Source organism: Pholis gunnellus, assembly GCF_910591455.1.
Source record: "Pholis gunnellus genome assembly, chromosome: 22".
NCBI classification, from domain to species: domain Eukaryota; kingdom Metazoa; phylum Chordata; class Actinopteri; order Perciformes; family Pholidae; genus Pholis; species Pholis gunnellus.
In genome coordinates, this window is record NC_136549.1 from 14,887,690 (window position 1) to 14,907,060 (window position 19,371).

Below are 19,371 nucleotides of genomic sequence, written 5' to 3' on the forward strand. Positions count from 1 at the left end.
AAACCCAGTTTTAATGAAACAAGCACATTGAGAAGGAACAAGACGCAAGGGAGGCAGTTCTCTCAAGCGGTACATTCAGAGGAGACACCTCGATATGAAGAATCTGTATTCGTGTCGCCTTTTCTCAGGAACCTTCTACGAGGGCAACAACTGGCTCTCTAACATCATACTGAGGATTTAAACGAGTCCACTGGTACAGAGCTTGAGACAGGGAATGATAAAAACACTTGTTGATAGATATCTTTAACGGAAGTAGAATAAATGAGAGGCAGCCGTATTAGAATAGATATAAGATTTCATCTTATTATTTTAATGGACAAACAAATGTTTTCATTTTTATGAAAATTGTCCACAAAAAAAAAGAGCCATCCACAATGATTTCTCATATCAAAAATATATCAATGGGTCTATGGCTACACAAAGAAACCGCACATACAATATTCAAATATGTACAAGTTGTATGTGAAATGAGCAAATTCATTATGTACAAAAAGGACTTTGTCCCATAAATATTAACCCAAAGATGAGCACAGTGTCAACGCCGCTCCAGTCACGTCAGCCGGCCCGTGAAGTCCACGTGATCATATACAGTCCTGTTACTGAGGCGTGTGTGTGTGTGTGTGTGTGTGTTTAATGAGGCTCCTCTTGGAGTTGTGTCCATGCAGCAGTGTGGTGCTGTCACCAAAAACACGTACGCCTCAACGTCCACTGAGTGTCGGCTGTGTACTCGGTCCGTCTGCAGACACTCCTAAAAAAGAAAAAAGAAGATTTAATGACCATACATTATAAATTTAGGGTTCACAAGCACATCAATACAGCCATTTAAGATATAAATGAAGTATTTAAGGACAGATCCTAAAGAGATTATGTGCACTAAAAGGAATACATCACCCACAAAATGACCGTTTGTGTATCAGTTACTCACCATGTGTCAACTTCAATTCTTAAAGAAAACTTTGTTCTTATTAATCCAGTCGTAACTGAGTAAATGATACACAAATGATCATTTTCTGGGTGAAGTATTCCTTTAAAGAATATTCCTCATTTTATGTAATTGTCGATAAATCTCAAGAAAAGACCACATCCCTTATGTTCCCAAGATCTTCCATTTAAGGTCTGTTCTTGCTTTTTTATTTCTACTGGCCTGAAAGTTCAGCAGGATTAAGTTAAATTTGAATTTAGTCTTTAACTGACCTTCTAGTGCGTGCTTTGTCTCTGGACTTTAGAGCCTTTGCCATTCACTAAGTCCTCGCTGTGCCGCTTGCCACTGGACTGAGTGATGCAGAGGTGTTCAGGTCCTGTTAAAAACAAACGGCACAGTTCAGAAACTGACAATAGAGTTTGACCGTCTACGTCACCAACTACACAAACAGAGGCACAGCTAAATATACCGTCATAGATAAAGGGTGAGGAGAAGATCTCCCCTTTTGGAATAAAAGCATGTCAGTTCTCACCTTTCTGAGTTGCAGGAATGTGCTGTGCGCCTTGGCCGTAACACATCATACTGGTACTGGTGCCTGCGTAACCTGGAAATCAAGATTCAAGGATTAGCCGAGATGTTATTGAGTCTGACAAACCACATTTTTGTATCTATGTATAATGATAATATGTTTAAACGAATAAAAAAGAAAGCATTGGTCCCCACCCTGCTGGTGTGAGCTGGTTTGCGGATCGGCCTGCTGGTACATCCTGACGCCGCTTTGCCAGTCGGCCTGGGAGTGAACCGGCATCGGATAGCCTGTAAGAACAGAACAGCGCGTTTTAATCTTCACCTCCAGAGGCGATGGAGGACGTTATGAAGAACTGCTGCAGGTGTTGTGCCACTTACCAGACGGAGCTGCGGCGCCGGGTGGAGCCTCACCGGGGAACCCCATCCCGTCTGAAGACGTCTCCCCGTTACCGTTAGAGCCGGAGGGAACCGTGGCCAAAAGGCCTGAAGACACAGACGACTGGCAGTCAACAGCTGATACAAAGTACTTTAGATAGACAAGACCGCATCAATGCAAACCACAGCTCGATAAGAATTGTTTCGTTCTCTCTGATGGGTCTGGTACCAAGTTTAATATCAGACATTTTAACTCCACTTATGTGGCACGCACCCCAACCATTCGGCTAAAATAGAAACCAGAGACGTGACATTCTTTAAATTCTGGACGCCAAAACCTGCCTTAAGAGTCAACGCTGGTTAAATCAACATTGTTTCTTTAACTCTACTGTCCTGTAACTGTAAATTAGGGAACTATCATGTCAGGTGACCCGTCGTTCCCGCTTCGTATCAACATCACAGACAGTTTGTGCGTCTGTGTCCGGCGTTAGCGTCCTTACCGAGTCCTCTGTAACAGGAGAGCTGCTGGTAGATCTGTTTCATCCGCTCGATGTTGAGACGACTGGCCTCCGCGTGGTGCACCATGGGCTTTGGGTAGTGCACTCCGATGACACATTTGGCCGCCTTCTGCACACTCTCTGGAGCGTTCCAGGGGTCATAAATATACTTTGCCGGAAAGCCTCTCAGGATGGGCAGGTAGCGGCTGAGTGAGGGGACAAAGAGGATCAGTTTCATTTATTGTTGCGGTAATGACTTCCGTTTAAAATACTTCAGCATCCATCAATATCTAGTGTCACTTGAGCCTCAGTTTTAGCATCCCAGCAGTTTGTCAGCGTACCGAATGTAATCTCCGTTGGGGTCGGTGCGTCGGCCGAAACCCACGGGGCAGTAGCAGTGGAAGAACTGCTGGAAGAAAGAGCTGCAGGAGAGCCACATCCAGCTGCCTGCATTCACACTCCAGTCTGCATCCAGCAGCAGCTCCTCAAACACCTGAGGACACACACACACACACACACACACACAAGCCTCACGTTAGCCGAGGAACACAAGTATTCATTCTTTATGGTATACGAAAGGACTTCAGCGCGGCCTACCTTCATGCCCTCCTCCCAGCCGATCCACAGGTCTCCTCTGGTCAGGAAGCAGGCCACGGCGTGTCTCGCCAGGTGGTGGATCCAGCCCTCCTGCCTCAGCTGCGTCATGATGGCGTCGATCCAGGGGAAGCCCGTCCGGCCCTCCGCCCACTTGGCCAGCGCCTCGGGGTTGCGGTCCCACGGGATCTGAACGCAGATGGGGTTGCTCTCCATCTTGTCGAAGCAGGGGTTGTTGGTGGCGGCCGTGTAGAAGAACTCGCGCCACAGCAGCTGACCGTAGAGCGAGAGGGGAGGCGAGCTGTTCTTCTTCACCTGGAGGGGTTGGAGGAAAGCGGCGGGACACTTGTTGATTTTTCTCATAAACAAAGAAGTGGTAAAAAACATCTGCGCTGGAATCTGAATTTACAACATTCGTTGGATGGTGAGACACCAGAATGGTTCAGAGGTGTTTTCGGGACTCACCTTCCTGTAGAGTTCGGTGAGTTTGAAGTAGAAGAGGCGACAGGAGAGGCAGCCGAAGCGCAGGTACGGGCTGAGGCCCGTCGGGCTGGCGAGCAGCGAGTTGGCGTTCATTCTGGGACGCTCAAAGTTGGCGACCCACGCCTGATGGCGACACGGTCACATGATCAGACACGAATGTAATGTCAGATGGAGATAATGTATCTAGAACATGGTCCTTCATAATAGTAGTGGTTTAATATTATTGAACTACTAAATGACAAAGACGGTAAGTCGGTAGGATCTGACTGACCTTCCTCTCCAAATGCCTCTCGAGTCGCGTGAGGGCTTCGGTCTCCCCCCCCGGCCACACAGCTGAGGACAGACCTTCAGTGTCAAAACCTGCAGGGATCACATACAAAGAAAAACAAACACATTAATGCTGCGTTCCTTTTACCTCAGTCATCCTTAGTGGGAGCTGGGAATGAAGTCACATCCGAGTTGGGTAAACTTAATGGGGTTTGCATACGAACACGGTAGCAACGTGTCCACAGACAGTACTGTATCAAGCTGATTTAATGAGACACAAATAAGACAGAAGTGCTAATAAACAGCGTGATAAAACAGTCATTAACTGTTGACGTGTGGAGCAGCCATCTTTGATTTAAAGGTCGGAGGTTGGTGGAGTTCGTCTGACTTTCTGAGTCAGAAATCCGACTGCAGGTGAATATTCTGACTTCAAATGGAACGCAGTGTAGATGTATGTGTGGTACATGTTCATGTGAACCCTGTCCGGCCTCACTCACCCAGCTCCTCCAGGGAGGGGACGCCGAAATTGTCGTCGTGGTCCTCGGACAGCGGCGTCCTGCATTTCCCCATGATGTCGGCCGTGATGGACTCCGCAGGCATCGCCACTAAATCCATGCGGCTGATGAGGGTCTGGAACCGCTTGTAGGTGAGAGGGGACTGACCCCCATTTAACTCTATGATCCTGCAGGAGGGAAACGAGTACAGAGTCAAATACCTGAAGAACAATAACAGGTCATAGCTTGTTTTATAGACGGCTTTAAAGCTGAAGTGGTAAAGGGTTGATGTGAACTCACTTGTCCAGGTCGTAGAGTGTGTGGGAGATGCGAACCGTCACCTCCACTCCGGCCTCACTGGCCAGTTTCTTAATAGCTGCATCTCGTTCTTTCCCAAACGGCTCAGAGTCGTACTCGTAGGACAAACGAGAAATATTCCATTCCTAAAGAACAGGGAGTTCGCAAAAGTTAGCTACGGAATTATGATGAAGAGGTTTTAAAGGCTTTAGCTTCACGGTCACCTTGAAAAGTCTGGGAAAGACGTCCGTGGGTTGTCCTCGGATCACAAACAGCCGAGAGTTGAGCTTACGGAGGCTGGAGTCCAAGTCCTCGAGACTCTGCAGTAAGAACCTGGAGGACGACAGGGATGAAGAACGAGCGGTTAAAACACTGACGGTAACAACGTACAGCTTAATATTCAAAAACGTGAACGTCAGGAACTGATGCAGCAGAGAGAGATGTTTTCATTGTTGATTTCCTGTTTTGAACCTCAGTGTACTCATCATCACTGAGAAAAGTGGTGTTTTTGCCAGGACCCGCCTGTTCCACTCTCCAAAAGTAATCCACATAAATCATCCACATCTGGAGGCAGTTACGAGCAGAGTGTTATCTGATGAAGGCCAATGAAAAGCCAACTAATCTCTCCTACAATCCTCAAGACCACCACTAACACACTGACCTACTTGTGTGGAGATGTCTGTGTGTGTGTGTGTGTGTGTGTGTGTGGGGGGGGTTAGCGTGATTATGTCATTGTGTGACAATTACTTTTTTCCTGCTTTGAGCAAAGTAAGACTGTAAGACACACCACCACCAACTCCGTAGTTGGTGGTGCTGTTGAATTGCATTGAGTTACGCAGGTCTTGCTTTTATATTGTCGACCCACACAAAAGGGTGCAAATCCTCCAGTGACGGCGTGGGACCAAAATGCAAACACAGCAGGACGGAGGGGAAACTATCCAGCGAGACGCCCAGCTGTACCACTAACCTCAGCAGCTCTTTCATTCTGCAGCTGCTCGTCTACGAAACACTGCAGCTCTACCACACAGAAGGCCGTCAGCTGTCTGCAGCACACATGTGCGTAGTGAATAAACATCTGGGTCACAGACAGAGCCGGGTACAAAAGATGGCCACGGTTTGTAGTAAAGGAGGAAGACTTTCAGTGTAACACAGAAAGGTCAAGTCAGACCGTCTGCTGGACGGGTTATAGGGTCAGAAAGACGGAGGAGAAAGAAGCCGGAGGGTTACAGCGTGGTTTCATTTTCAGCCTCCAAACTAAAAAGAAAAACACCTTAATCAGCTCCATCTGTGCCAAGTCTCTAATCTAAACCAGAGGAAGAATTAACTAATGTAATGTATGCTGCCACAATCTAGTTACAGTGCAGACCACTGGTCAGTGAGCTGGGGAACATTAGTGTAAAAGATTTTTTGGAACTAGAGATTTTACGCACAGTAGAAAAAGTAATATTATAAATGATATATATGTGATTTATTTAGCCTCATTTAAACATGTTTCTGGAGGTCTGATTGATGTTTGGTATTATGATGATTACTGGGTAGAGATTACAGCTTTATTAGCCGCTACAGTTCATGATGTGTATGAAGTCTGCTTATCTCTTTGAGGCAGACGCAACGAATCAATGCAGTGTTTTAAGAACAGAGACGTGACATCAGAGACATCTGCTCCAACCAGCACCACCGATACTAAAGATCAGTTTTAATATACTGCATTGTTATCATCAAGGGGTTAGGATTGAAACCAACAATTATTTTCATTATCAATGAATCTGTTGATTACTTTCTGGATTAATCGACCCAGAAATGTTTGCTGTCATGTAAAAAAGGAACGGAAAGCTGCAGAAGCAGCCAATCTTTGGCACTTTAGCGCGAAATGATTCAACTATCATTAAAACAGTTGCAGATGAATTATCTGTCAATTGATCGGTTTATTGACTTATCATAATAGCAAAATAAATAAATAAAAAGGTATATGTCACATAACATGCATCTGGGGGTAGGGATTTAAAATGTTATTGTTATTACATCAAAGCATCCAGATGTGCCTGAATCACATATATCCTTGTCAGCTACCAGCATTTACAAACACATAAAAAGAAAGGGGACAATTGTGTTTATTATTATTATTATTATCATCATTTTTAAGTTTGAAAAGGTCTCCCCTGTGTCTGCACGTGGTTGGATGCTGTTTGGGTTTTTTTCTCACCTCCACCTGTTGATCCCGACGTTGGAGGATCCCGCGAACCAGGGGTCTAGGATGTAGATGCAGCGGACCGTGTCCGCTCCCAGCAGAGATTCCTCGAGCGACGGGTTGTCGTGGAGCCGCAAGCCCTTCCTGAACCAGTGGATCGTGTTAATGACCATTACTCAACTGGATGAGTCCTGTGTTCTTCTTCTTTTTCTATTTAAAAATAGTATTTTTTGTGTTCAATAATAAAAAATATGTATCCAAGAAAAAAAAGAAAAGAAATCAGGTCACTGTGAATCCAAATTTCTAAAGGAAAACGCGACGGTTACTTCAGCTTGCATACAAATCTTTAAAAAAAAATGTTTGTATTCAGCAACGCAGTCAACGTTTGCGATCAACCTTGCTCTAACAGAACCTTTTCCATTATGTCGAAGAAATTTAAAACAGCTGGCTGCTGAACCATTTGGGCACGAGACAGCGCACGCGCGCGCTCTCTCTCTCCGGCAATGTGACAAGCAACCCGCCGGGCTTTAGGACCCCCGGTTCTCGACGAGGTTCCGCCGTAACCTCGTTTCGAATTATATAACTTGTTTATGTGAATAAATAAATTGTATAGCCTAATTGTGCACGTACTAAAACGCGTTTGTAGACATGCACTCTATAAACATGACTTACGTATAAACTAAGTAAAAGAGTAACCGACGAGCCTGTGATTTGAAGGTAGTTAACGAAGAATAACGTTAAAGCAAAAGCTGTTTATGTAAATAGTTTCTGCATGCGTTTTCTTGTTGTTGTTGTCAAAATCGTCGTCCTAAACCTGCACACGCACAAAGCTGTTATAAATCCGTGTCCGTCTTCGTAACTGTCGGTCCGATGTTTTTGAGACGCAATAACGGTACAGCTGTCCTCAACGTCCACGAATAGCTGCTCAATCTCCTCACCGCACCTACAAAACCCTCCGACTCCGCCCACACACGAGGACGCGCACTGGCTATGAGCTCCGTGATTGGTCCAGCGCGCTGCGTGCGTTTTCTCATGGTTGTCACGTTTCTGCAGCGTGCTTTCCCTGTGCCCTTAATAACAGAGGGGGAACACTGAGGAAAAACAATTTAATACACTTGTGACCTCTTATGGTAAACATGCCAAACTGGAAAACACATCTAAACTCTAATGAGAGCTTAGTTGGAAGTATGGACTACTCTGACTTTTTTTTTTTGGTGCACTACAAGTATATTTTAATTTTTTTTAAATTATAAATAGCAGTGAAAGATGTGCACATGCACTTAAAAGACATACAGTTGATGTATGAGTTTAACAGTACCAACAGAAAGCTATGGAATCCTCCAGCCTCCAGAGTCGACTGGCTTGTTTACCATAAAAGAACCCGGATCAGCACATGAAGTCGGGCATGAGCCTGGGAGGTGGGGGCGGTCACGCGTCTCTGTGCGTGTGTGTCTGTGTGTCATCGCGGCACTGTAAGTTGTAGCTGACGCACTTGGTATTCAACCTGCTTTTTTTTGCAGACGAATTTGCCCCACTTGCGGACAGAAATCAGTCCGGCTACAGAAGGTGTGTGTTCAGAGGTCGAGCTGTGATTTAGCCTACATTCGCACGTTAGATTACTTTTGCCTCATGATTTGCTTTGAATTGCGCAAAACCTTGTTTGTGGGGCGCTGCCTTTTATTACGTTACATTCGGAACTATTAATGCATAATGTTTGAATATATGTAAAACACTTTGAATGGCCTTGTTTTAAAAAAATGCTTTTCAAATTAACTTGTTGTTGGAGCCAAGATGTCATGAGAGTAATATTACCTATTTTACCTGCCTATCATATTTCAGTGTTAATAGGTTACGTTTATATTATGATCATTATTATAAGAAGTAGTTGTCAATATCTGTGCCAAACTATCTTATTTTCTTTGTATTTTATGTTTTTCAATTTCTTAATAAGAAATGCGTCAAAATATTCTCTTACATAAAATGTTTTGTAATTATACAAGACATAAAATGCATGCAGCCTTTAGTCTGTAGGAGTAATACCATCTTTTGGCCACTGAGTGGCAGTATAACCTCGTGCCATTAACGCCCTCCTTCTCTGTCAGGCGATACCTTAATGTAAATGATAATAAGAAGTTGTGATAGTGGATGCTGTACTTTTGTTTCTTTACACCTTTTTACACCATATGGGCCAATATTTCCACAGAATGACGGTATTATGGTAATAAACATGTTGTAGCCTTTAATAAAGTACAATTAATTATACAAACTTCAATATAAGTCATCATTTTGAAGTGCCAAATGTACAGTCACTGAAGAACAAAATACACAAAGTAAATAACATTTTAAAACAAGCAAAATGCTCTATAATATATAGAGTTATACGCATTCAAACACATTGGAAAAAAAACATTGATGAATAAATTAATAAATAAAAAACGTGACTGTGCAGCATGACTAAGGGAAGCATGTTTACACGATGCACTCATTCTGCCGGCAAAATACTAACAATCTATCATCTTGCCGGGAAAATCATGATAATTTTGCTGTTACCAGGCAACCGAGGCTTGATTCGTGAGGACGATCTTCGGGGGACCACAGTGCATGTTAGAGAAGCAGCTGACAGCTGCCCACCTCCACTGCTCTCACCTGAGTTAGTCAGCAAGATGTGCTGCATTGCATCAAGAGCTCATGGCAGACTGCAGGAGAGGAGCTGATGTCACAGACTGGGAGACGGGATGTGCTAAAGAAACTCTTTATATTTATAGGGAAGGTTCTTCATGCAAAATGCATTGTTGTCACTCAATCAAGAAGTTGAAATAATCATTTTCTCTATGGAGGTGCTGTAATAATCAGAATATCCCTTATGTTGACAGGTAAATGATTCAATTTTCAGTCAATAGAAATCTTCCCAAACTGGTCCTTCGTATCCAAAAATGTCTTATAGCATTCAGAGGCCTGATGTGTTCCCACCTGGAGGGTCAGTACTGATCGAAAACAAGACTCTTGCATGGATTGTTTTTACACTTTTCCCTGTCAATCACTCTGCGAGAGTGGGCGTCACATCATTTCTCACAACTCCAGAATTTGTTTTTCTTTTCTCATCAGTTCTGGCATGGCTTCTGCAGTGTCATGCTAAGAAAATATGAAAAGGGCCTCTGGCACGACAGGCAGTGTGGACAGATGGTTGGGTCCAGCTCAGACGTACAAGGAGAAGCCCCAGCAGAACGGATGAATCATCGATCCACCAACTGTTCCTCCCAGCATGTCCTCTGAATTCAAATCACCCACTCTTTGTTTTCACGGCCGGGCAAAAGAAAAGAAAAAAAAAGAATTAGTATTGTGGAGAATAAATCTCTCAACAAACCTCATGATTGAGGGATGCTGAGCCTCAACGCAGCGGGACTGCAGGTCTGTGTTATCACTGGATGTGTGTTGAACAGTAAAGTATTTATGATCTGGCATTAAAGTCTGTGGAGTTCCTCAAGAAAACTACTTGTGCTGCAGACCCACCTTCACTTTTTCACCAAAGATTATCACTAGTGGTGGGCAGCATGCTAAAAACGCTGCTTTTCACTGCAGCAGGACTACGTGTCACGTCTTTATGCGATTAAAGAAAATACTTATTTTTACTACAGAGGTTCATTCAGAAATGTTGTGTTTTATCCAGATTCCAAATAAGTCAAACGGGACTATTAGCAGAGCAGAATGGAAGAAAAGGTACATTCAAGAGTGAATTTCTATTAGAGGTGGTTCAAATGTGTCTATTTCATCATTTTAATTTTATTTCTACTTTAATTGAAGAAATAAATAGCACAGCAAGCTGCTTTTGCCGGCAAGTAGCTTGAATTTATCCCATCAGATTATAATCAGGATGTAAGAGAGTAAACAACTGCATGACCTTTGACCTCTGAAAAATGACTTATACTAACAATGGCATGTCAGTGTTTTTATGCTGTCCGTCTGCTGTTGTTATATGTCATTGGTGCACATTTTCTCCACACCATCGTGAACGTCTAACCCATATGTGTCCTCAGCGGGAGTCCACCTCCTTTATCCTCGATCACTTCACTACAAAATACCAGATTGGTTGGCACCGCAGAAAATTGCGCGTGTCATCTCAGATCGTGCAAGTTACGTTCCGACAGGTAGCCCCTGCTCTGCTCGAAGGCAGCAGCAGCAGCAGAGCAGCAGCAGCAGGTAGGGGTTGTCAGCGTCGGTCAAAGCTGATGGAGACGCGGATTGGCTCCTTTCAGCCCGCGGGGCTTCAGGCTCCACCTCTCCTTCGGAGTCCTGCCTGCGCTGTGCTTGTTGCAGTGAGCGCGGATGGTTTGTGCGCTTTAAGGTTACGCGCGTGAAGTTCTGGACATCGAAGACACCCATCCACTTAGAGGAAGAGGAAAGTAGAGGCTGCCTTCTGTCGCTGGGAAATACAAATTAAACCCTGGGACAGCGGCTGAGAGAGAGAGAGAAAAGAATAAGCAGGTATAAAGGAGTTTGTGGCATTTAATTGAGAGACCAAGCATACCCAACAGTATGCGGTGCAGTTATGGCAGGCAAGGGTAAGACAGTCGTGAGGACGCTGGAGGATTTAACGCTTGATTCTGGTTATGGTGGAGCCGCGGACTCGGTCAGGTCGTCCAGCGTGTCGCTGTGCTGCTCCGACACGCATCAGTCCATCGCGCATGGGGCCAACTGCTGGCATCTGACGGAATCCATGCACAGCCGACAGAACAGTTTGGACACAGTCAACACCGTCCTGGCGGAGGACACGGAGATACTGGAGTGCTCGGGTCAGTGCGCCAAGCTGACCGAGCTGGAGGACGTGCCATGGAGCCTCGGCGAGGTGGAGGGCGCACTGAGGAAAGACGAGGATCTGATGGTGGGCGACCCTCCACCGGAGGTCCTGGCGCGGCTGTCGGCGCTCATCAGCCGCGCGCTGGTGAGGGTGGCCCGGGAGGCGCAGCGGCTCAGCCTGCGCTACGCCAGGTGCACCAAGCACGAGATCCAGAGCGCAATCAAGGTGGTTCTCTCGTGGACCATCTCCGTCAACTGCATCGCGGCGGCTCTCAGCGCCCTGTCCCTGTACAACATGAGCACCGGGGACAAGTTCAGCCGGGGCAAGTCGGCGCGCTGCGGGCTGGTGTTCTCCGTGGGGAAGTTCTTCAGGTGGATGGTGGATAGCCGGGTGGCCCTCAGGATCCACGAACACGCTGCCATATACCTCACCGCGTGCGTGGAGAGTCTGTTCAGAGAGGTGTTCAGCCGCGTCCTGCGCAGCGCGCTGGTGGAGAGGGACAACGGGATCCCCAAGTTCACGCTGGAGTCACTGGAGCAAGCCATCAACAGCGACTCGGAGATCTGGGGTCTGCTGCAGCCCTACCAGCACCTCATCTGTGGAAAGAATTCAAGTGGTAAGACAAGTTTAACAGAAAGAAAACATGCCAATTAGAAATATGATTTGACACGCTTTTGTCACCTTTGGTGCTCGGCTGTGTGTCTCCAGTCAACACTCACACTGTAAAAACACACCATATGATTCAAATACCCAATTGATTTAAATTGGCCACGTGTTCCAACAAATGTCTAGAAACCAGTGGCTGTCTTTAAACGAAACACGGTGACTCAGTGGGAGCGATGAGTCTTCTTGACTGAGGAAAGAACAAGTTGTATTCATTTCTTTGAAGAGAAATATGATTATTCATGATTGATTTGTTTGAGAAAATACTTTTCACCGTGAACAAAGTGATAATCTGCTCAGTGTAGCCCAGTTGGAAAAGTAATATGTGTACAAAGAGTGTAATTATGCTGCATGGGTAATAACCACTGCTTATCCAACGGGTGTAATTGCATTCCCAAACAAAAGGACTTGACAGTTCCTTGAATATTTATCACCCTGCTCAGACCTCAAGGCCCACCTCTGAAACAGGAACTGCCTATCTTGGTTATCAAAGCAACTGCAGTCAGAATGGGTATTTATGGTCGAGAAGGATCAAACAAGCTCCAGCTATGTGCTCTCAGACTCTCATTAGAGTCGAGAACGTTAATGTTAATCGTTGTTTTTGCTTCGTGTGTGGAAGATATGCGAGTCGTGATTTTTTTTATGTTTATTTTGCAGAAACAGGCTTTGTGTTTATGTTGTGTGTGCTTTCTGGCCTGGTTGGTAAATGCTATTACTGTCTCACTCCAGAAGGTGTAAGCTGTCAGTGTGGGCTGGCCCTCTCATCCAAAGCCCTGAATGAGCTGGCTGAAACTACAAAGCAGAAGGGACTTGAAATGTTATTCTAGAGCCAAAAACACGGGCCGTGCAATATTGACCGAAAGAATCATACTGCAGCTCCCTTGCGAAGTGTTTTCAGCGTGATTGTTTTTTTCTTTCTCAGCACTGGTGCGACAAATTAATAGAGGTGATAAACCAAGAGGCTGTTGGGGGAAACCTGTCCTGTGGATGAGCTGTCGCTCTGTGAGATTGTTCCAGAAGCATTGGCTCTCATGTGTTCTTGTCATGGATGCAGGCTTTTTCTCACCTAAGATCTTTTCTATAATCCAGTCCATTTATGTCTCACGTTCAACCTGCAGGACAATAGTCCTCAATACACCAGAATGTCAATAACAATTAGACGATTAATCGATGCCTCAAGCAAAAACAGCAAATGTTTGGAGGGTTGAAGCTTCTTAAATGTGAATCTTAGTCAACTGACTATTTTTTGGTTGGTTGTATAAAGAAATGCCTTGAGCTGAAAGTGTCACCGCTGAAATGATGATGCATGTTTCAGCCCTAAAGAAACGACAGGACTAACATAGAAAATGAATTACGAACAATTACTTTCATGAAATGGACTTTAAATGTCAGAGAACATTGAAAGAAAATGCTGATCACAGTTTCCCAGAGGCCAAGGTGACCAACAGTTCAAAACAGGTCATTCAATCTACAACAATGTAACACACTGAAAAAAAACCCCAGCAGGTTTGAGCTGCAAAAAACAGAACATGTTTGGAATTTTTTTTCTTGGAAACCACCTGAAATGATGAATTGATGGTAAAACATTTGATGATTCATTGTCTTGGTTTGCCGACTAGTTGTTGAGGGTATAAACCGGATGTGAGACGTTTCTTCTCACCATTGAATCCGCCTGGGGAGAGGATTCTGCACACGGCTGCTGCTTTGTCTTGAAATTGCAGTGGAGAAACAGGTACTTCTCTGCAGACAGGCTGCAGAGCCGAGCGTCATGCACCCCCCCCACACACACTTCTATGTGGAACGCATAATTTCCTGATGGTGCAGAGGAGGCTACAATTTGCTCCCGCACAACACAGCATGATGTCACTCCGTGACAGTCAGGAAAAAATGTGAGGATTTAAAAAAGTGCACTATTTATTATGAAACATTGAAAGAAGCAGTATTTGTCACTCATATGTCTGTGCGTTCTCCTTTTCTCTGAGTAGGTTTGGGCCTTTACAAATAAAACTGACAGGAATGAGACTATGGTTATCGGTTTACCTCTAGTCTGTGGTTTAGGTCTAGTTAGGTTTAGGCCCTTAAAAGAAACAAATGGGCGATGCTGACGGCGGTTTTCCTCCGTCATATTCACGTTTCATCAATCCAACAATCCACCCCAGCTTCCATAATAAGGCGTTTTGGTCTCAGCCTCTAACAATGCCTCGTTACTTCGGCCTTTGATTCGGAGAAAAATATGTCACTATTGACAAGAACACAAGAGGTTGCTTGTTAGGAAAATGTCCATTTGGCTCATATGAGCTTGAACGAAGCCCCGAGGAAGAGCACAGGGCTTTGAGGCAAATTTAACATCATGACAAAACAACTTCCTGGTTGGTCATGTGATGCCAAAGAGCCCCAAAAGGACTTTTTAACATAGACTTACATTGGGAAAGAGACATCTGCAACTCATTGGGTCTTTTTACTTGAGGTAAATCAATCTCCAGTACGCACACTTATTAGTTAATTAGGTGTTAACTTAATTAGTTAAGTTAAGTTTTAGCTTAAGCTAAACTTGACACGTTTGTTATTTAACTTTGACTAAAGAAAAAACAACGTGGCTGGAGCTTCTGCTTTAGGGCAACGAGGCATACGTCTAAAACCCACTTCTTCTTAGTTATCCCGCACACCAGGCCGAAAGCCACGATGCTCCACTAACACGTGTTGCACTTAAACCTTACAAAAGCAACAAAAGGTATACATGGTACAAATCAGTTTCCCATGACTTATCCCTGAATATCGTGTGTGAAAACTCCGCAGGTGGATTCCTCCTGACTTGTAAATCTCAACAAGTATTCACCATGTTTGAGTCTCTCTTGTCCGTCGTGTCAAACCGACTAACGACTAGTGACGTCAGAGACAGACAGCGTGGTCATCAGCTCCCAAACCTGCCGGGTTTAAATTTGGGATCCCGGATGACTTGATTGTATCTGATTGTGTCTGTCATTTTCCGTGACCTTCCCCAAAGGAACCGATCCGAGCTCCGCGGGACAGATGACACGACATAATGGAATTGCATAGCCTGCTATAGTCAGTCTATTAAATTAGCAGCGGGGTGTCTGCTCTCCCTCCTTCTTGACTCTCCGTCTTTCACACCATATTTTATTGTGTTCCCTGCTACAGGGCGGGCTCGGTGTTTGCATATTTATTTTCCACTGTGGTTTTTAATAAGCTCAACTCATAACCGTACGATCCTGGCAAAGCCTTTTGTTGTCCATTGTGTTATTATTTTTTTCCGTCTGTCCTTCCCCTCCTCGGGGTGGACTCGCAGATGAGCTGACAGATTGCCATTGCTCTGGTGGAGACGCGAGCACCCGGGCAGGCGAGCTGGTTGTGATGGATTTTGATGTCACGATAATTTCATAAGACCAAAGGCTGCACCCACACCCCTCCGCCATGCTTCATTTCCAGCTGTGATCAATGATTGTGAAGTTATGTGAAGTTGTTTTTCGGGGGCCAAGGTGTAATTTATGAGCTGCATCCATTGCCAGTTTTCCCCTCCATGTTCTTGGCTTTCGGTAATATTGACATTTATTTCATATGCTTCTCTGTGATTTCCACAAACACCTATAACTCTGCTCTGGGCGAATCGGACATAAATGTTATGGTTTTATTACTTCCATGTCATCGCAGCGTGGATCCCCTTTCCACTTTCAGAGTGTATCAGGTGAAAGCGCCGGGTCAGGAGGAGATAATGAGTGTGAGGGCGTTGAATGTTTAATGTTGTGAGGGAGTAGAAACCAGGCTGGAGTGTCATCTGGAGGAGGTGCTGGTGCTGGTGAGGGGAGCACATGGCGCAGGTCCCTCAGAGATATAATTCTCTCTTTAATCAACGTTTGTGCTTATCCGGTAGTCATTAAGATTAGGAATTAGCGGGAAACAGTAGGGCGCTGCAGAGAGAACAAAGATGGTAATTCCACTCATTCAGGTTTTTTTTTAAACCCGTCGTGCGGGTCCACGTTGGAATGTTTGATCGGATCGGTCTGTGTGGTGGAGATAAAATGTCTCCCACCGACGTTCAGGCAGGTGGACTTTATTCTTCCTGGTTCCTTCCTGAACAGTGCGGCAACGAAACTTTGCACCCGCAACAATAGAGGCATGTGTGGTTGATCAGGAAGACAGCATGAAACACAGCTCAGAGATTCCTACAGGACTGCATGCTTCTGAATGCAAGTCAGCTTTTGGCTGTTTGTTTCATCAACACGTTGTTATAAATTACATCCCAACTGATACTGGATTTCTTTAGGTGGATAAAATCTGATAATGATTTGTTGGCCAATATTCTCCTTTAAAACCCATACATATGAAATTTGTCCTGCAATTTGCTTATTATTAATTTCAACAAGGCACAGGCACCTCACAGGTATTAGCATCGCATTAAAGACGGAGCTAGCTTAAGCACCAGTTTTTTCTAAAACTCAGACTTTAAATGTCGTGTGTGGGCTACACTTGGACTGTACAATACAAATACTGTATGTTAGCCATAGAGACACATTGCTTAGCTAGCTTTATAGAAAAACACAGGTTAGGTTCTATGTTCTTCTGGCTAACATCTTTGTTGCACAGTCAAACTGTAGCTTAAGCACGCTTCTGTATCTGCTACTGCGTGTGTTATCAATATTGTGACTGTTGAATTATAACTGAATCATAGCTGTAATAAGACATCAGTGCATTGGGTGTATTTCTCTTGTCTGAGTGCGCTGGTTCTCTGGTAGCGATTTGTAAGAGAGAAGTTCCAGGATGTGCAGTGTCATCATCGCTCTTGTGTCTTTATCCTTTCCTCTCCTTTTCTTTTTCACACCCTGATCAGGACCATGTTGAAGAGACATGCTGATGCTCCCGTGTGTAGTCAGCTCCATCTGTTGCTCCCTTGACCCCGTGCAAAGGGCGAGAAGTCGGTACAACAGGTGGCCGATGGGTGTTGGGAGTTAGCCGTGTTTGATGAGGTTCATCCTGCACACACACATCGGCGGGTGAGGAGGAAAATCAATGGCGACAATGCTGCAAAGTTGAGATGACCTAATTGTACGGTCCCGAGTTGAGCAAATACACAACATCCGAGTGATGCCTCGGTGAGATTAGACGCCGAACTTCTTGAAAGTCTGGAGATTCGCTCGGCGTCTTTGATCTCGACACAACGTGTGACAGCGGCTGTCAGGGCACACTGTGTTATTTGATGTTATCTGTCAGCAGTACACAAACCTAATTCAACAGTTATATCCGTCAGGGACTCAAGAAGTCTTTTTTTTGGGCTATAGTTCTTGAAAAAGGAATTGCATCTTAGTTTTTCTGTAAAGAGAGTCGTGTTAATGCTAGAGGACAATATTAACAGCTTCACAAAATGCCTCAAAGGTTCAGTTCACCCAGATTTCAACCCCGTTATCACAACGTACAATCTCTTTTGGGGCCCTGTAGCTCACCAGACTCTTCTTTGTGTTTTAGAAAGTATAGTATGTATTAGCATGATATTTAACTGGACTTAAGCAGTTGCTGGAATTCTTTACAGTCAGCAACTTCTGAGAAAACAGCTCTGCGGCTAAATGAGACTTATTATAGGAGTCAAGCGATTGAATAGTTGTGAAATGTTTTGTTTTCTGTAATACGGATGTCATTCTTAGACAGGGAATGAGGATGTTGCTCTAAAAAAAGAAAAAAAAGTCACATCCTCTGACACTCATTTCGTGAGTCAGAGATAGTTTTTTGTCTTTCTGGGACTTTTGATGATTGCTTTTTTTAAACTGTTGGCCGTTGCACAGGCAGTGTCACTTCAAAGTGTTTGAGTTGCTCATGCGGTTATGTTTCCCATGCTCTCTCTCTCGAGAGGGGAATTTCTAGCTATAGGATTAAGAAAGAAACAGCAGTACAAAAGCTTTATGTGGGCGCTCATCAAAAGATTTGGTCAGAGGGAAAATAAAACTGCCTACCGACTGATTGGCCTCTTGAGTTTAATGCTTCATCAAATCAATTGTTAGAGAACAAATATGCAATTTAAGATGCAGACATATCACTTCAACCATTCAAATGTGGTGTTGTTAGTCATTACTAACAAGCCCCTGTGCTTTTGAGTTATGCAGCGGGCGGATGACGTGCATTATACCAGCATTATGTTGTTTTTTTTTTAAAAGCAGCAGGCCTCAATCAGAACTCCCCCTCGTGCTTATTATCCTCCCCCTGCTATTATTTAACGCACATATTAGAGATTCCTGGAGTTTACATTATTCATGTGTGAAGAAGAATACATTGGAATCAGAAAGAAGAGAATTTGTTTCCTGTTGATTTGTGTGCTTGCTCTGAGTGCTCTGTTGTGTTCACTATGCGGTTGTCGACACCCCGCCTCTCTGCAGACCGCACTTCAAAATGAATGAAAGTGACTGATGCTTATCTCTCCACTGACTTCTTTCCAGACTATTTCTCCGCTTCCCCGTCAACCCTCACACTTCCCCTTTAAGTCAAACCGAAATTTGACAGTTCCTGTGTGTACATTTTTTTCTTGTGAGGACATAATATCTATAATAATACTGTGGTGCATCATTTTACATTTTTCAAAGCCTTTTTTAATATATATTTGTGGAGACAGCGTCTAAGCTTCAGGCCTCTTGGTGGGCGTTTCCCATGGCAGAGATTGACTTTGTTCGCTGCTTTCATGACTGAAGAACTTTATAGCTTTTTTTAAAAAGCCTTCATGGAGATGGTGATACGGCTTGCAATTTAAGCCGTCTGTTGCTTTCATTCAACACTTAGGAGGCCCGATGAGGCTTTTAAGTGGAAGCAAGGAGGCTAGGGTAACTAGCCAAGTGGACTTGCTCAGCTTGCTAACGTTGGGACTGATTCCCGCTAGACGTTACTTTTGGTTCATGCTATTTTAACGCCTCCCTAGCCAGCAGCAGCTCCTCTACACTCACGGCGCATTCACAAAGAATGTATAGCGGCCGCGGATAGCTCCGCGAGGTGCACATCACTTGCAACCGTCTCAATGTCCGGTTCACAAAAGATATTGCGCTAATGATATTGCAGCGCAAACACGCCCATATAGTATAAATGTTGCCTTTGCGCCAAGAACACAGTTGGCAGAACAATGGCAGAGAGAAAAAGAAAAAGAACATTTTCAGACGGCGAGCATTCCTCCCCCGAACATTTCAGGCAAGGAATTTAAATGTGACAGAGAGAAACAGTATTTAGGAATAAATATGCCATGATCAGTGGGAAGTCAGGGCATGACACCACTAATAAAT

At 44.5% G+C, this 19,371-nt stretch overlaps 2 protein-coding genes across 2 annotated transcripts in view; one reads left to right on the forward strand and one right to left on the reverse strand.

The window, feature by feature from the left end:
- Window positions 1-9: 9 nt before the first annotated feature.
- Window positions 10-7,546, reverse strand: cry1a (cryptochrome circadian regulator 1a). The gene is made up of 14 exons (XM_079184160.1): window positions 6,661-7,546; window positions 4,682-4,790; window positions 4,461-4,603; window positions 4,164-4,348; window positions 3,671-3,759; window positions 3,382-3,522; window positions 2,920-3,231; window positions 2,664-2,815; window positions 2,326-2,528; window positions 1,829-1,933; window positions 1,646-1,738; window positions 1,455-1,526; window positions 1,195-1,298; window positions 10-748 (listed from the first exon to the last, which is right to left on the reverse strand). The coding sequence occupies exons 1-13, from the start codon at window positions 6,816-6,818 to the stop codon at window positions 1,198-1,200; spliced, it is 1,863 nt and encodes a 620-aa protein (XP_079040286.1). The 5' UTR covers window positions 6,819-7,546; the 3' UTR covers window positions 10-748; window positions 1,195-1,197.
- A 3,441-nt stretch (window positions 7,547-10,987) lies between these two features.
- The window catches only part of LOC306713815 (ankyrin repeat and BTB/POZ domain-containing protein 3-A), a 132,708-nt gene continuing 124,324 nt past the window's right edge, over window positions 10,988-19,371 (forward strand). The window contains exon 1 of the mRNA XM_079183653.1: window positions 10,988-12,056. Coding sequence (XP_079039779.1) covers window positions 11,192-12,056 — 865 coding nt within the window. The 5' untranslated portion in view covers window positions 10,988-11,191. The remainder of the gene's footprint in view (window positions 12,057-19,371) is intronic.

What these genes read in the sequence shown, in the direction of transcription:
- cry1a (XM_079184160.1), bottom strand. Translation starts at nt 6,818, where the DNA reads ATGGTCATTAACACGATCCACTGGTTCAGGAAGGGCTTGCGGCTCCAC. An exon ending in GTCGGGATCAACAGGTGGAG is followed by an intron (nt 4,791 to 6,660) that starts GTGAGAAAAAAA and finishes GTCGTCCTCCAG; the next exon opens with GTTCTTACTGCAGAGTCTCG. An exon ending in AACCAGCTCACACCAGCAGG is followed by an intron (nt 1,527 to 1,645) that starts GTGGGGACCAAT and finishes CTTGATTTCCAG; the next exon opens with GTTACGCAGGCACCAGTACC.